The sequence below is a fragment of the Schistocerca americana genome, chromosome 7 (genome assembly GCF_021461395.2).
Source record: "Schistocerca americana isolate TAMUIC-IGC-003095 chromosome 7, iqSchAmer2.1, whole genome shotgun sequence".
NCBI lineage: Eukaryota > Metazoa > Arthropoda > Insecta > Orthoptera > Acrididae > Schistocerca > Schistocerca americana.
Window position 1 is genome coordinate 162,441,972 of NC_060125.1, and position 27,733 is coordinate 162,469,704.

The following is a 27,733-nucleotide window of genomic DNA, read 5'->3' on the forward strand; positions in this document are numbered from 1 at the left end:
GTTCTTAGAGCCATTTGAACGATTATTTGTGTCTCTCCCTCTCTCTCTCTCTCTTTCTACTTGTTTTGTCATTGACGTTTAGCTACCTGAGATAATGTAATTCGTAGACAATTTTTGTCGTCTCTGTCGTTTCGTTAAATGGTACTTAGGTATTTTCTATTAACTTGTGGATGTATTGCTGACATTCCACTGCTAAATTCTAGTTCGTTAAGGAAGGGGATGGGAGCAGTAAAGTAGAGCTCATGATTGCCATATCACACCCCTCTGCAGACAAGCCTGTTGAGTGAGGAATCTGTTTTCTGCCTAGGTTTCAACTACTAGGAGCCTAATAATTCCATGTGTGCCCGTCATATATAGAATTCACTAAGTATCAACAAAGAGTAGAAAATAACAGTGGTCAAGTCTCCTGCTGTAAGACATTATGACAGCAGCTGATTGTGCGATATTTTGCTGAGTACAAGAACTTCTTTACACTTCCTTCGTTATTATTTTCGCTTCTACGCGGGGAAACCAGCGTAATAGTCGGTCCAGAAATTGATTAAAACGTTGTGTAAGTCGTCCTTTTACCCGTCAGCAATACATGCCAGAGAGAAGCACCATAAATGACGTCTGGTTGGCTCTGAGCACTATGGGACTCAACTTCTGAGGTCATTAGTCCCCTAGACCTTGGAACTAGTTAAACGTAACTAACCTAAGGACATCACACACATCCATGCCCGAGACAGGATTCGAACCTGCGACCATAGCGGTCTCGCGGTTCCAGACTGCAGCGCCTAGAACCTCACGGGCACTTCGGCCGGGATAAATGAGGTCTTCCCCGAAATTTCTGACAGGGTTTCTATGGTATTATCCTTCATATAGAGTGCCACCTACGTTCCCTTCCGTGAGATTACGTGGCATCGAACTCTGATACGCCGACGCTGACGTTCTGGGACGGTAGCGACAGCGACGGTGCTGGCTGTGGCGGCAGCCGCGGCAGAGGCGGAGGTAGGCGCGACGCCGCGCTGGAGACCGTGGGGTTGAGGATCACAGGCGGCGGCGTGCTGATGATGACGCTGGAGCTGCGCGACGGAGGTGGCTCCTCAGACAGGCGGCCGCCGTCCACTGCGACGGCGCCCGCGTGGCAGGCGACGTGGGAGCGCAGCTGGTGCCTCTGCGCGAAGCTGCAGCCGCAGTGCGCGCAGACGTACGGCGGCAGGCCCGCAGGCGACCTCTCGTGTACCGGCAAGTGGCTGCGCTCCGGCGAACGCTTGCCGCTCTCCTGAAAAACAAGTCGCGTTAAGGGACAGCCGTGTAGCGCGCGCAGCGTGTCACGTAATGTTTGGTATTGACCAAACGGCACTGCTACTCTTTGTTCGCTTATACGCTCTCTACAATGCCTATGTGTTTCACGAGATATTGTGATGAAGGACTGCTGTGAAGAACAGATGCAGGCTTTCTGCAGCTAGTCGCCACTAGCTCGTATTTGAAAAACTCATACTTTCAAGACTAAAAGCTAGTGACAAATAGTTCATTATTGTTGTTGTAGGTGTTGTGGTCTTCAGTCCAGAGACTGGTCTGATGTAGCTCTCCATGCTACTCTATCCTGTGCAAGCTTCTTCATCTCGCAGTACCTACTGCAACCTACATCTTTCTGAATCTGTTTAGTGTATTCAAAAATGGTTAAAATGGCTCTGAGCACTATGGGACTTCACATCTGAGGTCATCAGTCACCTAGAACTTAGAACTACTTAAACCTAACTAACCTAAGGACATCACACACATCAATGCCGGAGGCAGGATTCGAACCTCCGACCGCAGCGGTAGCGCGGTTCCATACTGTAGCGCCTAGAACCGCTCGGCCACACACCAGCCGGCTGTTTAGTGCATTCATCTCTTGGTCTCCCTCTACGCTTTTTACCCTCCACGCTGCCCTCTTCTAATCTGTGATCCCTTGATGCCTCAGAATATTCCCTACCAACCGATCCCTTTTTCTAGTCAAGTTGTGCCGCAAATTTCTCTTCTCTCCAATTCTATTCAATACTTCCTTATTAGTTATGTGATCTACCCACCTAATCTTCAGCATTCTTCTGTAGCACCACATTTCGAAAGCTTCTATTCTCTTCTTGTCTAAACTATTTATTATCCATGTTTCGCTTCCGTACATGGCTACACTCCATACAAATACATTCACAGACGACTTCCTGACACTTAAATCTATACTCGATGTTAACAAATTTCTCTTCTCCAGAAACGCTTTCCTTGCCATTGTCAGTCTACATTTTATATCCTCTCTACTTCCCTAATAGCAAAACTCATGTACTACTTTAAGCGTCTCATTTCCTAATCTAATTCCCGCAGCATCACCCAGTTTAATTCGAATACATTCGATTATCCTCGTTTGGCTTTTGTTGATGTTCATCTTATATCCTCCTTTCAAGACACAGTCCATTCCATTCAGCTGCTCTTCCAGGTCCTTTCCTGTCTCTGATAGAATTACAATGTCATCGGCGAACCTCAAAGTTTTTATTTCTTCTCCATGGATTTTAATTCCTACTCTGAATTTTTCTTTTGTTTCCTTTACTTCTTGCTCAATATTCAACCCTGTCTCACTCCCTTCCCAACCACTGCTTCCCTTTCATGCCCCTCGACTCTTATAACTGCCGTCTGGTTTCTGTACAAATTGTAAATGGCCTTTCGCTCCCTGTATTTTACCACTGCCTCCTTCAGAATTTGAAGGAGAGTATTCCAGTCAACATTGTCAAAAGATTTCTCTAAGTGTGCAAATGCTAGAAACGTAGGTTTGCCATTCCTTAATCTATTTTCTAAGATAAGTCATTGGGTCAGTATTGCCTCACGTGTTCGAACATTTCTACGGAATCCAAACTGATCTTCCCCGATGTCGGGTTCTACCAGTTTTTCCATTCGTCTGTAAAGAATTCGTGGTAGTATTATGCAGCCGTGGCTTATTAAGCTGATAGTTCGGTGATTTTCACATCTGTCAACACCTGCTTTCTTTGTGATTGGAATTATTATATTCTTCTTGAAGACTGAGGGTATTTCGCCTGTCTCATACATCTTGCTCACTGGATGGGAGAGTTTTGTTAGGCCTGGCTCTCCCAAGGCTGTCAGTAGTTCTAATGTAATTTGTCTACTCCCGGGGCCTTGTTTCGACTTAGGTCATTATTAGCAAACGATTTCCATCTAGAGATCATCATCGAGTGTCACTGATAACCCTCTCGTCACCCATTACAATCGAGTTTCATTTCTGCACGTGGAGCTACTCTACATACTTAGATAGAGCAATATGTATGTAAAGGATGTCTAATGGTAAAGGTAAAACCCGACTGTAATAGCAGACGGGCCGGTTGGAGCGGCCGAGCGGTTGTAGGTGCTACAGTGTGGAACCGCGCGTCCGCTACGGTCGCAGGTTCGAATCCTGCCTTGGGCATAGATGTGTGTGACGTCCTTAGGTTTGTTAGGTTTAAGTAGTTCAAGGTTCTAGGGGACTGATGACCTCAGAAGTTAAGTCCCATGGTGCTCAGAGCCATTTGAACCATTTAATAGCAGACGAAGATTAATTGTGATGCTTGATCTGAAGATGTTGTAAATAGATAATCATTCATCAGTAGCTAATAGTGCTTGAAATTTGTTGTTTGTGATCATGAAAATTCTCTTAGAGAGAAACCGTTGAGGGGGAACTGCCTAAAACCAATATTAGGCCTAAATATCCTGTACAAACTACCTAATTAAAAGTATCAGGACATTAATATGCCGTGTGTCCACCGTTTGCCTTTACGACCGTTTGCGTTCTATTTAGGACTCTTTCAGTGAGGTACCTGAATGTGTCTGATGAAACACCATACGATTCTCTCTCAAGAGCCTCACCCAGGAGAGGCTGGATGTCGTGGAGGGGTGGGGTGAGTTGGGAGTTGGAGGAAGTCTATGGTGAAGTTGACGTCCTAACTTATCTCAAGACGTATGCCTTTGGGTTCAGATCGGGAAGCTGGACAGGACACTCCATTTCAGAACTGTCCACATATCATTGTGTGATAGATGCTGCACAGTGCCATGGTGTATTGTCATGGTGATACAATCATCGTCTTCGAATTGCTCCAGTACACAAGGCTGACAGAGCGAGGTCGCGAAGTGGTTGGCACAGTGGACTCACATTCGGGAGGATGGCGGTTCAAACCAGTTTCCAGCCATCCTGATTCAGGTTTTCCCTGTTTTCCCCAAATCGCTTCAGGCAAATGCCGAGATGGTCCTTTGCAAGGGCGCAGCCGATTTCCTTCCCGATCCTTCCATCATCCGATGGGACCGATGACTTCGCTGTTTGGTCCTCTCCACCAAATCAACCGGCCCACCAACACAATGCTTTAAAATGTGTTCAGGTTCTTCAGAATAAAGCGCTTTCTTAAGCGCAATAGGGGGAGCACACAATAACCACCAATAAGTGTCCATACACTAACTGTGGACACAACATATGATGGGCAGATAACGCTCTCCAGGCATTCACCAAATCCAAACCCTCCCATAAAATTGCCACAGGATATAGCGTGATCTATCACTTCAAATTGTTCGTTTCTTGTCATCCACTGTCCAGTGCTATCGCTCTTTACTCCACCACAAACGTCGCTTAGAACTGTCTACAGAAACGTATGGATGATAGGAAGCTATTCGACCATCGTACCCATTCTTTTTTACCCTCTACGCTCCGCCACTGTGCTAGCCGGACTGATACTATAGCTTTAGAACTCACAAATGAATTCCACCGTTGATTTCATGTGATTATTTACAACCACCCTCTGCAGTACTCGACGGTCCCTGTGACCAGTACATGTGATCTGCCTGGTTTTGCTTTAGCATTCTCTGTTCCTTCACGGTTCAACTTCACAATTACATCGCCGAAAGTCGCTTTCAGTAGACCAGAAAGGTAGAAATGTCCCTGATGGATTTGTTTCTTAGGTGACATCGAATGACCAGTCCACGTTCGAAGTCACTGAGCTATTCTGATGGACCCATTCTGCTGTTAATACTTCTGTGCCGACACCGCAGTACTCTCAGCGTCCTTTTGCAATAGCTAGTGGCCCATTTCGTATTGCATGCGGGTGATCGGATACTTTTGATCGGACAGTGTATGCTACCGTACGAAGAAGTAGTCAGTTAGAGCTGTCCTTAAACCGAGCACTGAACAAGTTCCTCTTCTTACAGAAACTCTTCCAGGCAACATTTACTGAAAGAAGCTACAGCGGTTTTGGTTAGCTAAATTTAACTCTAACCTATGGCAACGAGGAAGAAATAACTACAACGAGCCGCACTCTCCTTGAGTGATAAGTTTATTATATCGTAACCTGTCTGAGGCCTAAACATAAAGATTGCAGCAAACATATCTTGTTACAACTTGTTTATTTGAAACAGATGCTGCAGACAGGGTCTGATCAAAGTATTTGAATAATGATAAGAAAACCAGCGGCTGTATTTCAATCCACAGCGTTTATTCTTTTTAAAACATGCTACCATTTTCGACACCAAATGGTGTCATCTTCAGACCCCAAGCATAACCTCCCATTCACAACAGTTTTCGTGTGCAATAAACAGCATCATACGCAGGGAGCCGAAATTAATTGGATTCCGTACCTCCGGTGGCAGTAACAAGCCCAGCATGGTCAGACAACCTGAATATGATATCATTTGGTGTCGAAACTGGTAACATGTGTTGAAAAGAAGAAGCGATGTGGATTCAGATACAGCGGCTGGTTAAAAATACTTCGCGTCCGGCAGCAGTTGCGGCAGTTGTGGCCGAGCGGTTCTAGGCGCTTCAGTCTGGAACCGCTCGACTGCTACGGTAGCAGGTTCGAATCCTGCCTCGGGCAGGTTTGTTAGGTTTAAGCAGTTCTAAGTTCTAGAGGACTGATGACCTCAGATGTTAAGTCCCATAGTGCTCCGAGCCATTTGATTTGAACCACCAGTAGTCTCACTTTCCTCGTTGTAACAAATGAAAAAGCGACAAATGACAGAAAGAAATCCTAAGATGATAGTCTAGGGATGATAAATCTGCCATTCGATGGAAGGGTGGCTGGTCTCAGTGCTTTTTCTCACTGGAGTCGCATCATCAATGAACTAATTTATCTGTGATAGTTTCATAAATACGTATTCTCGATATTTGTAAAATTTCTACAACAACCCTATGAAGGCGTTTAAACAGATAACTCTCGGTACCTATCGACGCTGCACTTTAAGTCAAACTTCTTACACAACAGTGGGATCTGCTGAATTGTGGCACATTATACGGAGGAAATGACAATCACTCCAACTGTAAAGAGATATACATTTTTTCTAAAATTTTAATTAGATTTACATTTCTTGTTATGTACACAAACCTCGCACACGGATCACCGAAGTAGTTGACACATTTGTATTAGAGTGGAGGAATGGGTACAATAGCGCTTTCTCATCAGTCTCTAAACTGTATTTTTGCTCTGTTTTGTTATTGTTCCTAATACTTTCTTGCGAACTTCGGTCATGTACAGTACGTTTCAATTTTATAATTTATGACCATCGGTGCTAGGCCTGCTTGCATTATAAAACGAATTTTCAAAATAAAATGGGTGAACTGTAAAAAAAAAAAAAGGAAACATTACGGCCGCAAATGTCACGGTTAATCAAATATTCCGGACTATTATGCCGTGGTCGGATGGATTTCACAGTAAAACTCAACGTTTCGTCCTCATCTGCGGAGGACATTTTCAAGGCGGATCCTAGCTTCTTTGAGTGTCCACACCATCGATCGATACTGACTGAGGCAAAATTCCTTTGACGCTTGCTCCTGCGCAGTGGCGTGACGACACGTGATTTGAATACCAGCACGCAATCGGTCGTTATCGGCTACTTTCATCCGCTGTTGGAATCACCCCATGGTGTAAGACCTGTACACATCATCTTCAGCACTGGGACACAGATGTCATTCAGTTTCACGACCTCCTCCTTTTCACTGAAGTTCCTGGGGTATCTGACAATCTCTAAGGCCTCTTTGTACAGTCTTACATATCCGCTTGTGTCTGCTAGTACTTGAGTCCTATCAGAATGAATGCGGTGGCTTCCTGGCTGCAGAGCATGTTCGGCAACCGCTCACCTGTCAGTCTCCCAGCTTCTACAATTGCGCTTGCGCTCTTCTAATCATTTTTTGACCGATCCTCTCTGTAGCACCCACGTGCACTTCCAAACAAATACATAAAATCCTGTTAATTTCTGCTTTGTGCAACGATCTGCGAGCATCCTTGGCCAATTTTTGGTGATCACACAGGAAGTTATCGGATTTCGTATAGTTATGGAGAAGTGTATGTGGGTTCTACAAAAAGAACTGTGAAACGGCGAATAAAAGAGCGCAAGCGCAATTGTAGAAGGGAGGAGATTAACAGATCAGCTGTTGCGGAAAATATCATGCAGTCAAGAGACCATCACATTCATTTTAATAGGTGTCAAGTACTGGCAGCTACAAGCAGATACCATAAAAGGCTATGCAGAGGCCATAGAGATTTTTATACACCACAGAAATATCAAGAGAAATGAGGGGGGCCCGAAAGTGAATGACATCTGGATCCCAGTGCTGAAGGAGATGTGTACTAGTCTTCCACGATATCCGTAACAGCGGATAATGTTAACCGACAACCGCCGATTGCGCTCGGGTGTTCGAAGTATATGACGTCATGCTACTGCTCGGCAGAACACGTTAATGGAATTTCGTTGCGGTCAGTAGCGAGTCACAGTGTGAATTGGACACTCAAGGAAGCTACTATCTTCCATGAGATGCACCTCGCTCATGGGGACGAAATGTTGAGCTTTAATGTAAAATTCTTCCGACCACGTCATAATAACCCGGAATATTGTATTAATTGTAGATATGATATATTCCTTTAAAAAAGATTAGGAGTTAGGAACATTACTAAATAGAAGCATAAATCCACCACCATTGAGTGCTAAGTAAGGAAACCTCAAAAGATTCCTTAAACTTCCCATTCCTGTCCTTTTTCTGCGCAATGTTATTAGATCTTATATAATGTTCAATTACGTCATTAACTTTGTTTCTTAAATTGTACAGTCGTTGCTTCACTGAACGTGGTTCCCATGAAATGTTTCGAAGACGCTTCATAAGTTCAGCCTGCGTCGAACATCAGATGTGTGACCCAAAAGATGCCACTTTGCTGACTGCGATGTTTACTGTGATTCAAAGAGTTTACAGTGCCACTTATTAATTGAGATTAGTGACATTATGAACTCAGCGTCGTTTACTGTCGCCAGATTGTGTAGGATTCAACTTTTACTACTCTTTCTAGTATGTTTATTGGGAAATACGGAAGCGTCCGATCTAACCCGTCGGCTTTGACCCATGACGTCACAAATATAGCGGAAACGACAATTCCAATATGGCGGATATAGAAACGTTGCATACGTATCACAAAGACGAAAACACATAGAAAAACAACACACACAAAGGTTTCACAAGAACAATCTGCTAACATTGATAGCAAACAAAGATAATAATAAACAAGTGGTACTCAAGGCCAGGCAGGGGGGGGGCTGCGCCCCCCCCTGACCCCCCCCCCCCCCGCCAAAAAAAAACTCCCAACCTAACCTCGTATTCAGGGCTACGCTACAGATCAATGTGTAGGTCAATCAAAAGATAAAAAAAAGAAACAAATAAAAAAAAACAATATTGATTCATTAGACATAACGAGTAGCGACAAAACATGTAGACCATAAAGATTGAACAATCTAATGGCAAACTGATAAAAGCCTCATAGACGACGTTAAAACAAAAAGTACAGTAAAAAGGTAAACTATATATTACAGGCCCTAAAACTCCTACTAAGGTAACGTCAACGAGGCAACATCTACAAACACGCCACACTCACAAACCAAACTCCGCGCCGTAATGACGTCACACACCACAACACCCTTACGTCACGGGTCAAAGCCGACGCGTGAGATCGGATGTTTCTGTTGACCCGTTTATTGTCGTCACCGGATATCCGTATTTGTTGTTCGTAATCTCAATAAATGGAACCATCTTGCATGCAAAATGTTTTTTTGCCACATGTGGATGCGGCCCTTTGTGTTACACACAACACGAATCTTGGTACGATTCCGTGAGTCCTCCTTTTTCACTTGCACCTACTGTTATTTTTTAGTTTCAGAATAATTGTGTTTCTTAACATTCAGATGTGGTCGCTTAAAGTCAATCATTGGTCCATGTGAACTCGTAAGTATCTAGTGATACAATTCCTATTTCTTTTCCCGTTTCCTCGTCGAATTATCGCCCCGTTTCGTTTCAGCTTCATACTCGTACATAACGTTTCCTTAACACCATGGTTCATTGGCTCTGTTGTGCAGTGTCCTGCGCTCTCATTTCTGCTGAGACTATGACCAATAGCTAGTGTTCATGGCTGTGGTATTATAACCTGTGCAGTCTCCGCCGTATCTTCTGGAGTGATTGCCTTGATTGATCCAAAAAGATGTATCACGCATTGAAATCTTTTAGTATCCTTGGTGAATTTTCCCAATCAGTTTGTGGGTGTCTGCGCGCATCACATTACATTTGCTATATTTACCGCTTTTCTGATTTCTGTTGTTTTCATTGCTAGACTTTGACTTTCTAAATGGTTCAAATGGCTCGGAGCACTATGAGAATTTCTGAGATCATCAGTCCCCTAGAACTTAGAACTACTTAAACCTAACTAAGTACAGCACACACATCCATGTCCGAGGCAGGATTCGAACCTGCGACCGTAGCGGTCGCTCAGATCCAGACTGTAGCGCCTAGAACCGCTCGGCCTCCCCGGCCGGCTTGACTTTCTAAACCCAAACTAGCGCGTGTTAAGTCTGTGGAGTTGGCTACGAAGCTGTCGTTGCAAATGAGTCTCCTCTGTTACTAACAAATAAATTGGTCAGTATGTTTTTGGAGCTGTCGATTCTTACCCAAATGTTTGTAAATATTGTTAAATGCAGTTTCTTGTAATTCATCTGTTATTTTGCAGGAAACAAGCACTTTTCACTCTTATAGTAGTTCACCCAATGCTTGTTTGGGGTATGAGGATTATTTGTTTCACAATATCCAGTAACTTTGGTGAATGAACACCGTCAAAGCAATTACCTATCTTTGTTATTTTTGGTTGGTAAATCAGTGGATTTCATCGCTTAGAAGTTCATTCAATAGAAATGCGCTCCTTCCCCTTCATGTAGTGGCACTGTTGATATGCTTCAACGTCGACGACTGTTTCCACTTTTTCCTAACGTCTTTCAATGTTTTGTGCGTTGTTGCAACGATTGGCTCTGTTTATCTTCTGCAGTAGATAGTCATATTCAATGTTTGCTGTCTCTCACTCACAGAATTGTTTGTACACAATAAATAAGTTTACATTTCCCTAAGTGTACGCAATGGCAACAAAACTCTATTATATATCTATTCCGTCCCTTATTTTTTGATCTCGTTGGTGAAAATTCACACAAATTGCGGTTATTGCGTTTCAGATGAGGTAATGTGTGTGTTTGTATGTCTGTGTGAGAGAAGAATAGACACATACACATACACACACACACACACACACACACACACACACACACACAGAGAGAGAGAGAGAGAGAGAGAGAGAGAGAGAGAGAGAGAGGAGAGAGAGACAGAGAGAGAGAGAGAGTCGAAGTATACCTTAAAGCATTAACAGAAGAAAGTGATGTGTGTACCAGCCAGGCGGGAGGCTGCTCTTCGGTGTGGTTCTCCATGTGCTGACTGAGCAGCGCCTTGCGGTAGAAGGTCTGGCCGCAGACGGTGCAGCGGTGCGCCCGGTCTCCGGTGTGTGTACGCACGTGCGTGTTGTAGGCGACGCGCTGGTTGAACCGCCTCCCGCACTCGGTACAGGCGTACTCGCGCTGGTCGCGGTGGATCTTCATGTGGGAGCTCAGGTAGCCCCGGTCGCTGAACACTTTGGCACACACCGGACACGATGCCTCGAACTCTCTCGAACCGGAGTGTAGCGACAGGTGGTAGCGGTAGTTCCGACGTTGGCTGAACCGCTTCCCGCACTCTGCGCACATGTGTGGCTTCTCTCCTGTATGAGTACGCGAGTGAAGCTGTTGGCAGGCAGAAGATTCATATTAAACAACGTCAGGTCGAAAGCAGTAAAAACAGGGTTATTAGTTGAGGGTCTTCTCATTTTTGAGCCATCAAGATTTTCAGATGAAATAAAATTCACTACCCTAGTTTCCAGTCTACATTCACGTTCCATCTTCCTATGTGCTGCGCAGTTTGCACAATAAAGGATTATTTCTCAGCAGCTCACGGTGTTTCTTAATTAACCATTTTCAGATAATTACAAACTTTGAGAAACCACGTCCTCAAAATAAATGACATTGATACTTAAAAAGGTAACATGGTTCAAATAGCCTGAATATTTTTATGGTCCATACAGTAAGCTAATTTCAACCATTAGTCATTTTCAAACAGTTCTCAATAGCCTCTAGCTTCACATCACATTTCAAAAAATAGTCACTACATATGTAAAGGCACACGTAGCTCTCAGGTGCATGTGTAGCACAAGTAAAATCCAGTTGCGCACTAGATCACATATTTTCGTAGCGAAACGGCCATGTTTTCTTTCTTAAAACATCAGTCTCCGATTATACTACCGTTTGCATCAAAGCAATTTCGCCAGACAACTGTAGGAAAATAAAGACTAGGCAGTATTTCTGTTAGCTATGTATAATGACGGATCTCCTTGAATGAACCTTTTACTTTGATTAAATTCAACACACATAGCATCGTAAAGTCAAGGATTTGGCTAGTGTCCATTTGCCAAATTATTTGTAAACCTCAGGAATCTGCCACACAATTTAAATATGTATGAATAATACGACGTAGAAATATAATATGGTATGCACTTGTAAAGTCATCAGCGTGGAAGGCGAATGGATGACTAGTTTGATGAGGACATTCTGAGAAAATCTGTTAGATCTGTGAAGTAGAAAGCATACAAGGTACTGTCGTAATTAATCCTGAAATCCTACTCCAAAGATGGCAGAAACCAACATGCAGACGTAAGAGCACATATAAAATGAACTTAGATACGCCCATTCAGGATCGTTAAGGACCGAACATGCCATATGAAAGCACAACAGAGACGTTCATTTAAGTGCTAACCTTTGGAATAAAGTCAACGTCGGTCATATGTAACCTGATTATTAGGTGTAGAGCGCTGGTGCTAAGACTGTGCAATAATTTGGCATCGTATATCACGCATACAGATGAGAAAGAATACGTCACGTAGTGAGGTATGTACAGACACTTTCTACTCACTTAATACGAAAGTCAATTGTTGTAAGGAGCTACTAATAATGGTACAAAGAAGTCTCTGTCATATACTCAACAGTGGCTTACAGAGTTTCTATGTAGATACAGCTATCAGGTTATTCATTATTATGGCATTAATTGCAAGACTATTAGCTTATCATTGTTATTCTGGTTACAACAAACAAACGTTGCACATCTTTCATCCTTATTTTACTCAAATGTATTTATGTGCCAGATTACCAAAATTATTGAATTACATGTGCAAAAATTGTTTCTTGCAAATGACGTCAATTCTCTAAATTGTTGTAACTTAGAAGCAATAGGAAAGGAAATCCCTTTTTCAAACAGACGATTTAATTTCTTTCTTGGTTAATTTCTTTATCAGTTAGTGGGAAACATCCTCATAAATCTCGCTAATGTGGATTTTATTATAATTAATGGCGTAAAATGGAGAGGGTAAAAGTATGCGATAATCGTAACATTAAAAGGGTTGCTAATAATTGTACACAAACGAGCGCATGCGAGATATTTGGAATGTGTGACTACAAGTCGTTATGACTTCAGCACGGTATATTGTCATAGCTACTCAAAAGTATTTGAAATTCAAAAGTTTAGATTCGATTTCCACTTAATTTGGCTGAAATTCGACGTACTCACATACTGTTCATAACTCATCTCATTAGTAACGCTTCTGAATGAATGTCTGGTTAGGGGTACTTAACTAATTGTCTCATTGAGCCGTACAATATTACAAGAGAGCTGATGGGGTAGGATACGCTACTACGGTATCTTTGTCAGTACGGGAACAGCACAGTCAGCACTTTCCAGCATCATAGTATAGAAGACGCAGTTTTTCATGTCATATTCAAAGTCGCTGGTGACACATATTATCGTCGGCTCAGGCAGAGAGCGACGACGGAGGAATTGAGAGTAGAGTGTAGATCGACCTGCATGCAAAACGAAATGAGGCTTCCCCACACCCTCGTTTTGCTTTCATCCAACAAGGATCATTCAAGGTCAGTGCTCTGTATGGAGGAGACCACAGCCTCCAAAACGCAGGAAACAGGCAAATATTTATAAGAAAAACGACCTATTAATAGATAATTAAGGTGACGATACGTTTGTTTCCACACTGTATAAGTATGCACACTTCGCTACCTGACATAGACAGCATATTTGTGTACCCTTCAACATTAGCTGAGCATTGACATTCCAAGCTCCAACACGTCAATATGATGTGTAAATGCGACATCTATTAAGGTGAAGTAAAATGAGCAAAAACGTAATGAATAGCGTACGACAATGTGCAAATATACTGCCTAAAATGAATAATAATGTAATGAATGGAGGGTGACGATGTGTAAATAAGCCACCTAAAACGTGTAAACGTAAAGAATGGCGTGCGTATATACGCCGCCTATTAAGATGAAGTGAAACGCATAACGAATGGTGTGCATTCAAATATCTCTAGAGTTAACATATACAGTGTGTACATTAATAAAGTCGACAAACAACAGTGGCGGATTCCTGACAGGAAAAAGAGGAAAGAAGGTTCTACGAACATGTGTCCCGAAATGGACGGTGTGTGTGCAACGACAACAAATCGTCGAGGAACACAGTACAGAGCTGTATCGCATCCATGTCACAACAAATGTTTAAAGTGGCTTCCATGGACGCAATGCACACGTTTACATGTCGCATCATAAATTGCCGCTCTTTTTGCATGTGGCGGCCTCTCTCCGAATAGCATCATAGGTGTCATGAATACGCTGTTGAAGGGCTTGCACATCAGCATACAAGGTGATTTTGAGACGCCCTCAGAGGTAAAAATTTAGGTGATATAAGTCCGGTGAAACAGCAGGCCATGCTACAGGGCTTCCGAATCCTATCCAGCGACTGGGGATGATGTTGTTTAGGTGTCAGCGAACCCTAATGCAGAAGTTGGATAGTGGTCTGTCATGCAGAATCCATATAACCTGTCGTATTGCCAGAGTCACATTCTGAAACGACCCAGGCAAAGTATTCTCCAGGAAGTCCAGGTATGTTCCTCCATCGAGGCAGTCTGGAATAATAATCGATTCAATTATGTGATTGCCAAGAATCCCTACTGACACATTAATGCTGAGCTGATGCTTATGAGACACCTCAGTCATTACCCGAGGATTATCTGTAGCCCACAGATGACCATTATGCAGATTGATGATGTCCATTCTGGTAAAAATTGTTTCGTCGGTAAAGAGGACTGATGACAGAAATCCCATCATTACGATACTGTGGCGCAAACACTGTAGACAAAATTCTCCCTGTAGAGGTATATCCGCTACTAATAATCCTTGCACTCGTGGCAAGTGATGAGATAGTAGCGGTTATGGAGGATAAACGTAGTTTGGCTTACATCGTGTTGCCAGGTAACTTGCCTGGAGCTTGCAGTAGCGTTCACGTCAATGTCCTGTACAACCTGGTCCTCCAGATCCCCCTTGCTGCACGTTCGTCTACCTGAAAGGACCCATGATCACACAAACGCCCAAAAAGGGACTGAAGTGTAATGTGGTTGGTCTCTGTGAGGGTAATTGTTTTGGTATTGACATGCTGTCTCACGACAGTTTCCATCGGCTTGGCCGTACACAAATACCATCTTGGCTCCTTCCTGACATGAATAATTGACTATTCTGCTGCTTATAGTATTCTGGGTCGATCACACAGTCTGCGACACGCAAGGAACACATGGCACACTGCCAGAAGAACCTTCATTCGTCAGCGCCATCTGCCATGGCACTGATACATTTCCGGACTCATGATCATAGGACCCTGTTTCCTCCATCTCTAGTCAGAAATACGTCCCTGCACTTTCTCGGATTTATTATGTTCACTCTGTATAGCAGAAAGTACATGATCATTATCTGCATATCTGGCTGAAAAGTGTACTGAATAACATTACACATATAAGACAATGCGGTTTGTTCAAGTAACATGTCGTAGGCATGATGTACTCACTTTGGGCGCCAGCTTTGTGGCATCTATGATACTCAATGTGCGACTGTCAGTTAGTTATGAATGTGGCGTGAGGCACAGTGCGGAAGATATAAGACTGTCACATTGCAAAAAAATGGTTCAAATGGCTCTGAGCACTATGGGACTCAACTGCTGAGGTCATTAGTCCCCTAGAACTTAGAACTAGTTAAACCTAACTAACCTAAGGACATCACAAACATCCATGCCCGAGGCAGGATTCGAACCTGCGACCGTAGCGGTCTTGCGGCTCCAGACTGCAGCGCCTTTAACCGCACGGCCACTTCGGCCGGCTGTCACATTGCACATCTTCTGGCAGTGGCCTTGGTGGGATACCAAAAACATTTGTTGTAATACTTCTAATAAACAAATGAGCGTGTTAGTAACTTCACAGAGAAAAAGCAGAGAAAATTAGTCCTACATTAAAATAAAACGGGTATAGATACCATATTTTCCAGCATAAGTCTTTCCTTTTAAACATTACGTATATTGCTGCCACGTATATATTAACAGCTGTCGATAAATCGATTATCCAGTCATATGAGAATTTTCGAGCGTAAATAATGTCGAACTGTAATAAACTGCAGTTGCCTCATGTGGAAATTATGCTGTTTAAGCTCAGTTGCAGGTTAAAGAAGAGCGCCCTTAAGCAGGTCATCATGGCAATGGTATCGGGAACGAGTTTTATCCAGCGGTGGTCTCTGAAAACCAATGAGGTAGCGACGTTCAAGTAGTATTATTCCTAGAGAAGTGGAATCGTCTATGTAGTGTCTCACTACATATTTCTACTTTATTTCATAGAAACATTCTCTCCCTGTAAGTTGTTTTCAGTGATCATGCTATCACAGAAGAAAAATTCCCGTCAACAATTAAAATATTTTGTGAGGGAGAGGGCACTGACTTACAGGAAAGCGCGTTTAAAAATTTCATGTATTTCAGTCACGCAACTCAATATGCTCTAGACTACTGACAAAGCTGACAACCATGTGACTATCGAATCTACAAGAGAATGTGGAGCAAAGCATTGGAGACGGCGTCCAAAACGCCTCACCGATCAGAAGAAGTCTTCAGTCAACTCTACTATTCATGTTGCACATCAGTACACGAAGATTTATGAACTAAATGTAGGCACATAACTACAGTCTTTCGTCACTACTTTCATATAGCCTACTGTATGTAAGGATATATAAACAAAGAATTGTAGCTACAAAAGCTCCCTGTACACTAATGTAATTGTATAGTTGTCACCATCAATCAGCGGATGAAGCACCTCCTCACATAAGCCTTGTAGAAATGACTGGTCCTGCAGTGGTACTGTTAACCAGGAGAAGCAGAAAAATAGTTCGCTACTTTTTGATAATATAAGTGCTTTTCTAGCAGGCCTACTGATTTCAGGAAGACTAAAGTTTTTCTGTCACAATTAACATATACTGAGGGGACCAACTTCAAACACACACACTATATATATATATATATAAAATGTTGGTTCCTATGTGAGCTTAGTAAACACGTTTTAAATTCATTCTGTCCCGTCTGAATGTAATCATAAGATTCTCATTATCCCTAACCAGCTACTTCAGAATCCTGGATTATATCTGGTGCAAATAAAAGACATTCTCCTTTTTTTTTTTTTGCTATGGCATCATCAAACATGAAAATACTGCTTGGATTTATGTTCTCAGGTGGTGGAATGTTACTGCTTCACTAAATGTCTGATAGGTTCCTTGTAATATCCGGTAATTGGGCTGAAATATATATAATATATATATTCAAAAGCATAGGTTGGGCTGAAATAGTTAGAAGCACTATTTCAGTCCAAATACCAGCTATTACAGGTACCCTATCAGACATTTACTGAGGCAAAAATATTCACACATGTCATACACTGTTTTCTAATGTGCGAACCGCATTTGTCTATACATTGACAGAAAAATCGAGACCATCAACGCAGAATTAAAGGAAATGGGAAGTCTTATCGAGGCAATAGCTAGAAAATGTGAGATGTTAAATGACAGAGTTCAAGAAGCCAATACAGTACCAATGGATGCATTTATTTTCTTCAAGGCCATAGATATGATGTATTTTTGCATTCTATAATGTAGTGTGTTATGTCGAAAACAGTTTAGCGGACTGCATCATATCGATGACCATTAATAAATTTTTTGATATGCAAAAGGCTATTTGATCAAATTAACGATTGCTAAAATTACAACAGTTGCAAAGAGAAGAATCTGTCTGAGAAACATTTAAAACCACAAGTGAAAGTCTGGAATGGCATAAGAAATCCTGGAATTGTATAAGAGTAGACGAAGAAGAAAAAGAAGAAGGAAACACAACTATGAATTACTTTGACGAACACAGTGATAGAAAGGTAGACACCACATACGAGGTCAGCAAAGATGGGCCATATAGCAAGAATGTTGAACAGCAGTGTCGATTGTCAAAACATTAATTTTTACAGGAGAGTGAAAGAATACTATCGTTAACTCGATATGAAACAAATGTGAAGTTATTACCATTATAATACATTTCATTAGTAAAATATTAGGTGAAGAAAGATTGGAAAATTAATTTCAGGCCACATCTTAAATATAAATTGATCTAAGATGTTGCTGCGTGAATAAATTGACATATGAGATTGGAATTCAACACCATTAGAGTGTTAGGTAGCCACAGTACAGGGTGTCATTAATTAAAGTTCCAGTTCCAAAAGACTCTAAAAAGAGAACCACAGCTAAGGATGATATCAAATTTGCACAGAATATTACTGATGCAGTGAGAAACGCCAAGGAACAAAAAAAAATTGTCGAAAATTTGACCAGCAGATGGTGCTGTAAGCGTGCGCGTCATATGGCTGTTTTTTAATTTGTTTCCGAGACATCCAACATGACTTACTCCATGAAGGTTCATATACTGCCTTTTACAACAATGGTGACTGCGTCCTTAACGCTCAAAGGCATGAAAAATAGGCAGTGGTCATATTTCTGCTAAGCATATGGAGAAAATATTAGAAAATTCGTAAGGACAAATTATTTTGAAGTGACAGAGGGAGGAGAGCAGCTGATCCTACATCTGTTGAAGATGTGGGCAAAATAATGCAGGAAACGGTGGTGTGCAAACATGCAATACATGGAGAATCGCCTGAACTTTGTAGATGTCTGTGACGATGGTGCATAAAATCATACGAAACATCCTGCTTGCTAGCCATGGAATATCACCCAGCTTCAGGAGCTGCTTCCTGCTGACCTGTCGGCAAAAGGTTTTGACTCTGAAATTCCTTGCTTGCATAGATGTGGACAATGAAAGGCCATGGATTATTCTGTGTACAGACAAAACCCATTTCCGTCATTGCGGAATGCGGACAATGGAAAATCTGCATGAACATCAACCAGTCCCCTTCCTTTCTCCACAGATTACTGTGTGGTGTGGGCTGTACCGTCACTGGTAAACGCTAGTAGATTCTTTTGTGCACCAACGTCATTACAACCCTTCAACAGTAGCAGTTTTTTTTTTTTTTTTTTTTGCAAGATGGTGCTCCTTCACATACTGCACAGCCAGTGAAGCAGCTGCTGCAGGAGCATTTCAGAAATGCTAGGATTATAAGCTGTCGTTTCCCTACAGCCTGGCCCTCCAAATCACTTGATCTTAACCCATATAACTTCTGACTGTTGGTTACCTGAAAGATGTGCTCACCACTCCAATTACGAATGTAACTGAATTGAATGCATACTCTGTGCAACGTATCGCGAGCATGACCCGTGAAAAACTTCGATTTGTTGTGAAATGTGACGTTTCTTGATTTCAACTTGTTGCAGAAAACGGTGGACTGAAAACTGAACTTGTCTTGCACCAGTCACACGACAGTTAGGTAGCGAGGTGATTTGGCTTTGTATGCGGTTTTTTGTTTTAGGACAAATAAAAGACATTGTGATTTTGCTTTTTATGCTGATTTTGACCTAGGGAGAGTTAAAACTGATTTTTCCCATCTCATGTATTCTGATCTTGCCATGGTGCATGGGCTTACCTAACTAGCAATACCGTAAATGTTGACTGTCGAACTTAAGCACTTAAGCAGTCACACATTGAACAGTATGGAAGGTGTAATGAGGTACTCAAACCACTGTCATTGTTTTGCTATTCATGTGTCGTTTGTAGGTGAACCCATTTATGTTACTATGCTTACAGCGCCATCAGTTAGGAAAATTTTGGTTAAGTTTTTTTCTATGACGGTTACTCTAATGTCAATAATTGCTGTTCAAATTTGACCTCGTTCTAAGGTGTTGTTCTCTTTCTACAGCGTTTTGAACCTGCAACTTTATTTATGGACATTCTGTACATTTTACCAAGAATGCAGCACCGCTTTGGACCAAAAAATGTAAGAGAACACCAACTTTGTTAGAGCTAGTATTCATCAAAGCTTCATGTCATTAGAAGTATTTACCGAAAGTGAACAAAGCATAGTTGAAATGTTATGTATGACAAGTACAAATACAAAATTTAGCGATACAAAAGGACGAAAAAAGGCTATAAATGTAAGAAATACATAAATATTATAAAACTCTTTTGAAAGACACATACAGAGTAGATAAACGCAATGATACTCACCATAGAAGAATGAACACGCTATCTCTGCAGTGTATATATTAAAATGACCCAAACGAAATTATATCCTGACTATAACTACTCATATCATTGGCTACCGCATGCAATACATCACACAATGATGAAACAATATCAATAATTTCAGAGATCTGTGAAAGACTGATCATCAGGAAACTATGGAGACAGTCCTTCACGAGCTTTACAAGCCTGAGTGTGAAACGTTTCCTCATATAAATGTTATAATAAGAGGTTTTGACAATTTATGTAAGATCGGACTCGTAAATATGAACCAATAATCATCATTAAATAATGGTTTCAAATATATTTCAATGGCCCTAAATACATATTCAAAATTCGTCTTTGCCCTCCCTGTGAAGGCGAAGTTGGTGAAGGAATTTGCAGAGGTGTTTGAACAATTGCTCTTGATGGGGACAAGTTGATGTCCTGTCAACCGTCAAAGGAGGTCAATTTATAACAGACATTTCAAGCTGGTAATGGATCGCTATGGAATAAACTACTAGTCAGCACTCTCCCACATGAAAGCACTAGTCGTCAAACGTTTTATAGGACAATAAAAATCCACATGTGTATGAAATCTGACATTCAGCTGTCATACACGTGGTTAGGAAATCTTCCACAAGTAAGTGAGGAGAATAGTTGAATAAGGCATTGCCGATTAAAATGACACAATTTTGGACATGAAAATTGACTTCTTTTGCAGCATATTATTGTATTAAGCTGACGGATGCATGCAAGCAGACTTTGATGTAGGTGATTTTCTGTATATTTTGAAATACAGAACAGCGCCTTAGATGTCTTAGCTATGGAACTAATCAAATGAGACATTCGCAACGCACAAACCAAAGCACTTAAATCTTAAGGGGCAACTAAGTGAAGAAAATTGCCTGAAGCATTTGCACAGAGAAATTACAGAAGAGCACTGAACTACAGATTGCTCGCTGAGCATGTTATTAAGATGTTTAGGGAGTAAAGGTTTCGTGAAGCAGCTCAGTTTTCCATCGAAATTCAACAGCTGAGTGAACGTTCACGTTATCATAGGATAAGTGTGTGGAAGGGCTAGGCCGAGGTAGCTCTGAAGCATTTCTTTCAAACAGCATTTGAATATTACTACACCAGGGACTTCCACGAAAAACTCAAGAATATTCATAAACAGCAACTCTCGTCTTCACACAAGGATATCACAATTAAACACCACATATAATTGTAACCACTTAAATGGATACACCTCCTTAAATTTTTCTGCAACTAAGTGAAGAAAATTGCCTGAAGCATTTGCCCAGAGAAATTACAGAAGAGCACTGAACTACAGATTGCTCGCTGAGCATGTTATTAAGATGTTTAGGGGGTAAAGGTTTCGTGAAGCAGCTCAGTTTTCCATCGAAATTCAACAGCTGAGTGAACGTTCACGATCTGGAATGTAAACAAAACACATAAACCTCATACCATGACACGAATGCTAGGAAGCACATGTGAAATGTTGGTGGTATTCTCAATATGCTACCACTGGCATTGTATACCCATGGGTACAACTGTTGTGGACCAGGAAAGTGTCTGCACTATGGCAATAAGGAACATTATACATTAGACATCGCCTGTGACGAGCACAATATTACTTACATGACAAAATGTAGAGAGGTATGTTGCAGATAAAATATTATGAAACTAGGCTAATACATGGAAGAGAAGACAAAGGCATAGGACAAGGTATTGTGTCATTTTTGGATGATAAAGCAATGCCTGCCAAACTTAAAATTGTTGTTCGAACAAATTTCAAGCAACGAAGCTCATTGTACACTAGAGGAGATACCTGTAGGGTAGTTAAAAATAAATTGCATGCAATCTGCAGTGGCTATCGCTAAAAGTGCGTGGGAACGGAAAGAAGAAGAAGAAGAAAGTTTTGCCAATACCTAATTTGCATCGCCAGTGAGTCACAGAGCTATCTGCAGTCTGTTCTTTGACTGGAGTAGCTGCTGCGGTAGTTCGAACATTGAAGAATGCTTCAAATGCATGGGAGTAACTACAGGAAGCTAAAATAAATAGAAGAGTAATTGTCGCATAGCTATCAGTAAAAGTCTGTGTTTAAACGTGCACAAGAAAGGGCTTATGCTGTTCGTAAAAGAAGCTTATAACAGTACTATCAAACAAGGTGACTGTGAATAGGAATTCCTCTCTCATCCTTTTGATAGCCTCAAAATGTATAATCTTACGCTTTGAGAATTTGGACCTAGTCTTCTAGTATGTATATATGTTGGACCATTTTTCTTCAATTATTCCTAATTCAAAATCAATCGGGAGAAACAATGATCAGACACCAGGACCTTATGATTTATTACGTTTGCTGGAAAATCTGGGTCATGTACTAATGTGAGTAAAACTTTCGTATTTTCTTCGCTAATTCCATCAGAATATAAAATTAATGTTTGTTGTTAGAGGCATTATCTGACAAAACTGGCAATATCTTGAAACTTCCTATAATTACTTTACCCATCCCAAACAAGCATAAATCCTTCATCAGTATTAAAGCAATGGACTCCCAAAGTGAGCATATACATGTTTCTTTTGTAGTAAGCAATTGAGATTGTAAGCTTCAGAAAAGGTAACGTCTTTTTGAGAGCAAATGTACTAGTCCAAACAATATTTGACGTTTTTTCTTTGTCTCTATGGAGTGCTGTTCTAGGCTGCTCAGCACTCTGAATGTTAAGTTCCTTCTCTGCAAAGAACACCATTTCTTCAGTCCTATTTGCTGCACATATTTTGATTTCTAGAACAGTACTGAATCAACAAGAATCTTCATTAGGACACTTAGAGCGCAAATTAAATTTGTTACTAAAATTGTAGTAATACATTTTTCGGTTTACTGGTTCTATTCCCACTCATTGACAGTTTTTCATATAAAGGAGATAAATTTTGTGAAGTGACAGCTCAGGATGAAAACACTTTCTGTCTGTATTATCTGTTCTGGAATAGTAGTGCTGTACACCGGAAAGATTTTGTGTTTGCAGCTGCACTTCTATTATCTGTCTTACTCCCTGGGTTATGTTTCCCATCGTTACCTGTGAATGAAAAACAATCCTCTTTCCACAGCGAATGTTAAACAATCCGTCACCTCCCTTGTATATATCAAGAAAATACTTCTGCAAGCAATAACATTTTCCTCATTTATCTGAAGATTGTAGTGGTAGACGCAACATTTTGATGTTCCAAACCATGAATACGGTGGGATCTAATACGGCTGTTTCTTTCACTAAGCCCCAAAGATATGTGCTCTGTTTTGAATAATCCCCTAGTTTACAAAATGAATATAATGCTATTTTACTTTCTTCGTTGGCAAATTTATCGGGATAGCATCTGGGGCAACGACAGATAAAATTCGTATGAAGCGTCTTAGCACTACCATTCGTTCTATGACTGATCCTAGTGGCCACTATTTCGCAAGTCATTCCTAGTAATCTTCTTCAGATTTTGCTTGTGTCGTTTCCACTTTCTCCCACGTTTAACATTTTCAGTTAGACCACACTGATAGTTTATATTGATATATTCATCAAATGGGGTAAATGCTCCTTCAGACACTGAAACAAAATAAAAGCAAACTAAGTAACGTGTAGAAATTAATACCTGACAGTAACGATATTTATATAGCAGTAAAAGGCAATTCTTCATTTATGACAAAGCGGTAGAAGCAGATTAGTGTAATCGTCCACTTACCAAGAGTAGAATCACAAGCGAAATCTCTACTTCTGACGCAGTGAACTTTACGTTTGCTGCTACCAAGTTCAGAAATAGAATCTGAGAAAAACATAAATGGTGGAAAATTATAACCAAGTCTTAGTTGTGTGATCACTTTTGAAACACTGACTGGACCTTAGCTAAAACAAAATTAATGACAATATACATTTGCAGTCACTCTGTTGGTATATAAAAAACACCCTATAAATGAGAGAAGCTGTATTTTCATTCCACTAAATATTAAAACTGCTTACTAATTCTGGTTCCCATAAATAGGTCTCAATCTGATGATGTGTCAGATAATGAATTAGATATACAGGGTGTTACAAAAAGGTACGGCCAAACTTTCAGGAAAAATTTCTCACACACAAAGAAAGAAAATATTTTATGTGGACATGTGTCCGGAAACGCTTACTTTCCCTGTTAGAGCTCATTCTGTTACTTCTCTTCAAATCACATTAATCATGGAATGGAAACACACAGCAACAGAACGTACCAGCGTGACTTCAAACACTTTGTTACAGTAAATGTTCAAAATGTCCTCCGTTAGCGAGGATACATGCATCCACCCTCCGTGGCATGGAATCCCTGATACGCTGATGCAGCCCTGGAGAATGGCGTATTGCATCACAGCCGTCCACAATACGAGCACGAAGAGTCTCTACATTTGGTACCGGGGTTGCGTAGACAAGAGCTTTCAAATGTCCCCATAAATGAAAGTCAAGAGGGTTGAGGTCAGGAGAGCGTGGAGGCCATGGAATTGGTCCGCCTCTACCAATCCATCGGTCACCGAATCTGTTGTTGAGAAGCGTACAAACACTTCCACTGAAATGTGCAGGAGCTCCATCGCGCATGAACCACATATTGTGTCGTACTTGTAAAGGCACATGTTCTAGCAGCACAGGTAGAGTATCCCGTATGAAATCATGGGGGTGAATCGAGAAAGTACAGTACACTTTGCAATTGGCGTTTCGGGACACATGTGCAAATAACATCTTTTCTTTATTTGTGTGTGAGGAATGTTTCCTGAAAGTTTGGCCGTACCTTTTTGTAACACCCTGTATAATCGTCATCACCATAATAACATCCTTTGGGAGGCATGCTGTTTAACACGAAACACACGCACAGAGTGAACTATGTTCACCATGGCGAGGAAAATCGCTTAATAACATTCAGATTATACAGAGTGTGCGGCATGCTGTGAAAAAGATAATGAGTTACTGACTTAGTACTTAGTAAATCAGTCTTTCTAGTATCAGACAGCATTTATTGCCAAACTTGGCACAAGGGTCTTGGTCCTCTATGGCTATGAACCATTCAGTTGAACTTCGCAAAACAAAAGGTGAATGTAGTGGATTTTTGCTGTGAGGAAGTTACGATATGCCTTTATCTGAAGCAGCACCATGGGCATAATATATGAATATAATGTATTTAGTTATCAGAAAACTTCTCTGCAGTAGAAAAAGAATGCAGTAACCCATGAGAATTTAGGTTTTAAATCGATAGGACTGAAACCTCACAATGACGTCACTCACTATAAAAGCTCCAGTTCAATATGATGACCAGATCATTATTCAGGAGTATTTCTCTCACAAACCTTTTGCTTCGATGAGTTTTAATATTAAGCATGATATAAGAATTTTTATTCATCATCAAGAATAATTAACAGTTGCCTGTACATGGAAGAGAGATCTGTGACATCAAAGTAACATGGTGGCACCCCAAGAACAGCGGCAGCATCGCTTACAAATAATGCGTTTGCCTTTCTGTGTCAAGAAATAAGATACAAACTTAACGGTCGCAAGCTAGACAACACATGTAATGTTGGAATCACATCGATCCTCTAAACATATGTATCTGTGACAACTTCAGTCCTGAATGCATTAGAAAATGTTGGGTGGTTCGTAGATGGATTGACAGACAGACACTCTCAAAATGTTTACTGGTTTCTTTGAGGGTCATAAGTGGATTGTTATGAACGTCATACAGGAACTGACTGTAGTTCAATAAGCCAGAGATAAGCATTGTTATCTTCAACAAATACCAGAAGAGGAGTAAAAAATTGTACTGGATAAACTGGTGTGGAGAGTAGCTCATGTATCAGTATCAGTCGATGAGTCTCTGACACTTTTATGTCTGTTGAATGATGATGCTTAACTGCCATGAACATTCCTTCATGAGAACTTCCCGTGACACCACATAAACATGGACGATTAAGACGGCTGTTCAACTAGGAACACTTAGATATATTATTCTAGTGCCGCAAACAGACATGAAGGGAATCCATAAATTGGTTAAACTGTATTTCTCAACAGTAAACAAACCAATGTGAGAGTGTAGTCAAATTCTGAATGTATTCCAAGTGATAACTTACAACTTGACTGGGTTGATAACACTATCACTCTACTGCTTGATACACAATAAAGGATTCGCTCCTCTTATAATAAGGGCAAGGAATTTGGTTGTATGGTCATAAAAAATTTAAATAATTAGTACCCGTAGCAGTAATCTACTGCTCAAAGCAGAATAAGTTAGTGAAATCTGGCATTGGAGATGTACATATTGAATTTGAATCATCACAAAACTTCCCGACTGGCATTGCAGCATATTACTTACTACTACAAGATCGCCTCATAGACTACTCACTTTTCACAGGAACTGTGCAACGTGTACTAGAAATGCAGAGGTGTTGCACCATATGCAGCACATTTCATGATAACACCTCGGAGAGTGAACATGGTTGTCGATATACAAGAGTTTACTATGGGCTTGGACGATTTGTGTTTATAGTTGTTGCATCTACTACATTCACGAAAGCTGGACTGGTTGTAACGAGTGTTCTACAATCCTTGCTTCACCCAACCGTTTAGTACAATACACTGTGCTAAGACTCTTTAAGGAATTGTATGGGTGATGTGCTATCATATACATCAGGGAGTGTGCTATAAAAATGTGGTGACATTGCTCCAAACCTATGACCACAGAGACATCATCATTTATGTCAAAGAACGTGAAAAAGATTTATGGCTGCATAAGGTCTTGAAGAAAGAATTAATAGGGAATCTTACAGATTACAATGGCCCTTTGGTTCAGAGACTCAAGCAAATGTATGGTGACAGCATCAGCAGCTATACATATGCTTCGAGAAAATGTACCAACACTTTTATGCCCGATTATCAATTAACGGTATTGTCTTTTAAAACTGTGTATTTTATTTATTCACACCTCTTTCCATCATTACCCCACTGTCTATGCAGTACATAAAACAGGAGATGTAATTTCAGACGTCTTATCTATATGATGTTGGAAGAGACTGCGGTCGATGGCTACTTGAGACAATCGTCTCTTTATACTGAAAAACATAATAAGTGAATTAATGTACACTCCTGATTCAGAACACAAACCTTCTTCTTCTTCTTATCTTCCATGTCCAACCACTCTCGATTGTCAATAAATGACATGGTCTTTCAAAAAGGTGTGTATTTATTCGCTGAGTGGTTACAAGATAAGTATTCAGACCACACATTGTGGGAGGCATCCTAGCACTCCGTCTGTCAGATAACGTCTCATGAGGCCCGTAGCTCACTTATGCCAGTGGCACAAGTTTCATGTCCATAGGGCCCATGTACAACAACGCCTACGAAATACCGTCACACAGATGCACCAAGGCCAGTGTGGTGTCTGGCCCAGCTCATGGTCCTGAGGTATACGCAGAAGAAAAAAATATGACGTGATCACACGCACAGCAGATGATACACATGATGTCAGGATATACATGCTGATGTCTTATATAAATAAAGCAAGTTGATCAGTTCTGTGGGGCTGCAGTCGAAGCATTGACTGCTGTATAAGTATGAAATGTCAGTTCAGCTTTGATAGTGGTGATAGTACCTGTAAGCACACTCATGTTGACGACTTTGTTCTAAGCGTACCATCACCACTGTTCCATGATGAGACCATGGTATCGCTTATAGACGATATATGGGAGACATAGAGACATAGTCCCAGATGTAAATACCGAATTGGGTTATACAATATTGGAGTATAAATGAA

General features: G+C 41.0%; 1 protein-coding gene across 1 annotated transcript; it reads right to left on the reverse strand.

Moving 5' to 3' along the window:
- Positions 1-889: 889 nt before the first annotated feature.
- On the reverse strand, positions 890-27,141 carry LOC124622816 (gastrula zinc finger protein XlCGF49.1-like). The gene is made up of 3 exons (XM_047148607.1): positions 27,085-27,141; positions 10,720-11,106; positions 890-1,261 (listed from the first exon to the last, which is right to left on the reverse strand). Exons 1-3 carry the CDS (start codon positions 27,139-27,141, stop codon positions 890-892), a joined length of 816 nt encoding a protein of 271 aa, XP_047004563.1.
- Positions 27,142-27,733: the final 592 nt, after the last annotated feature.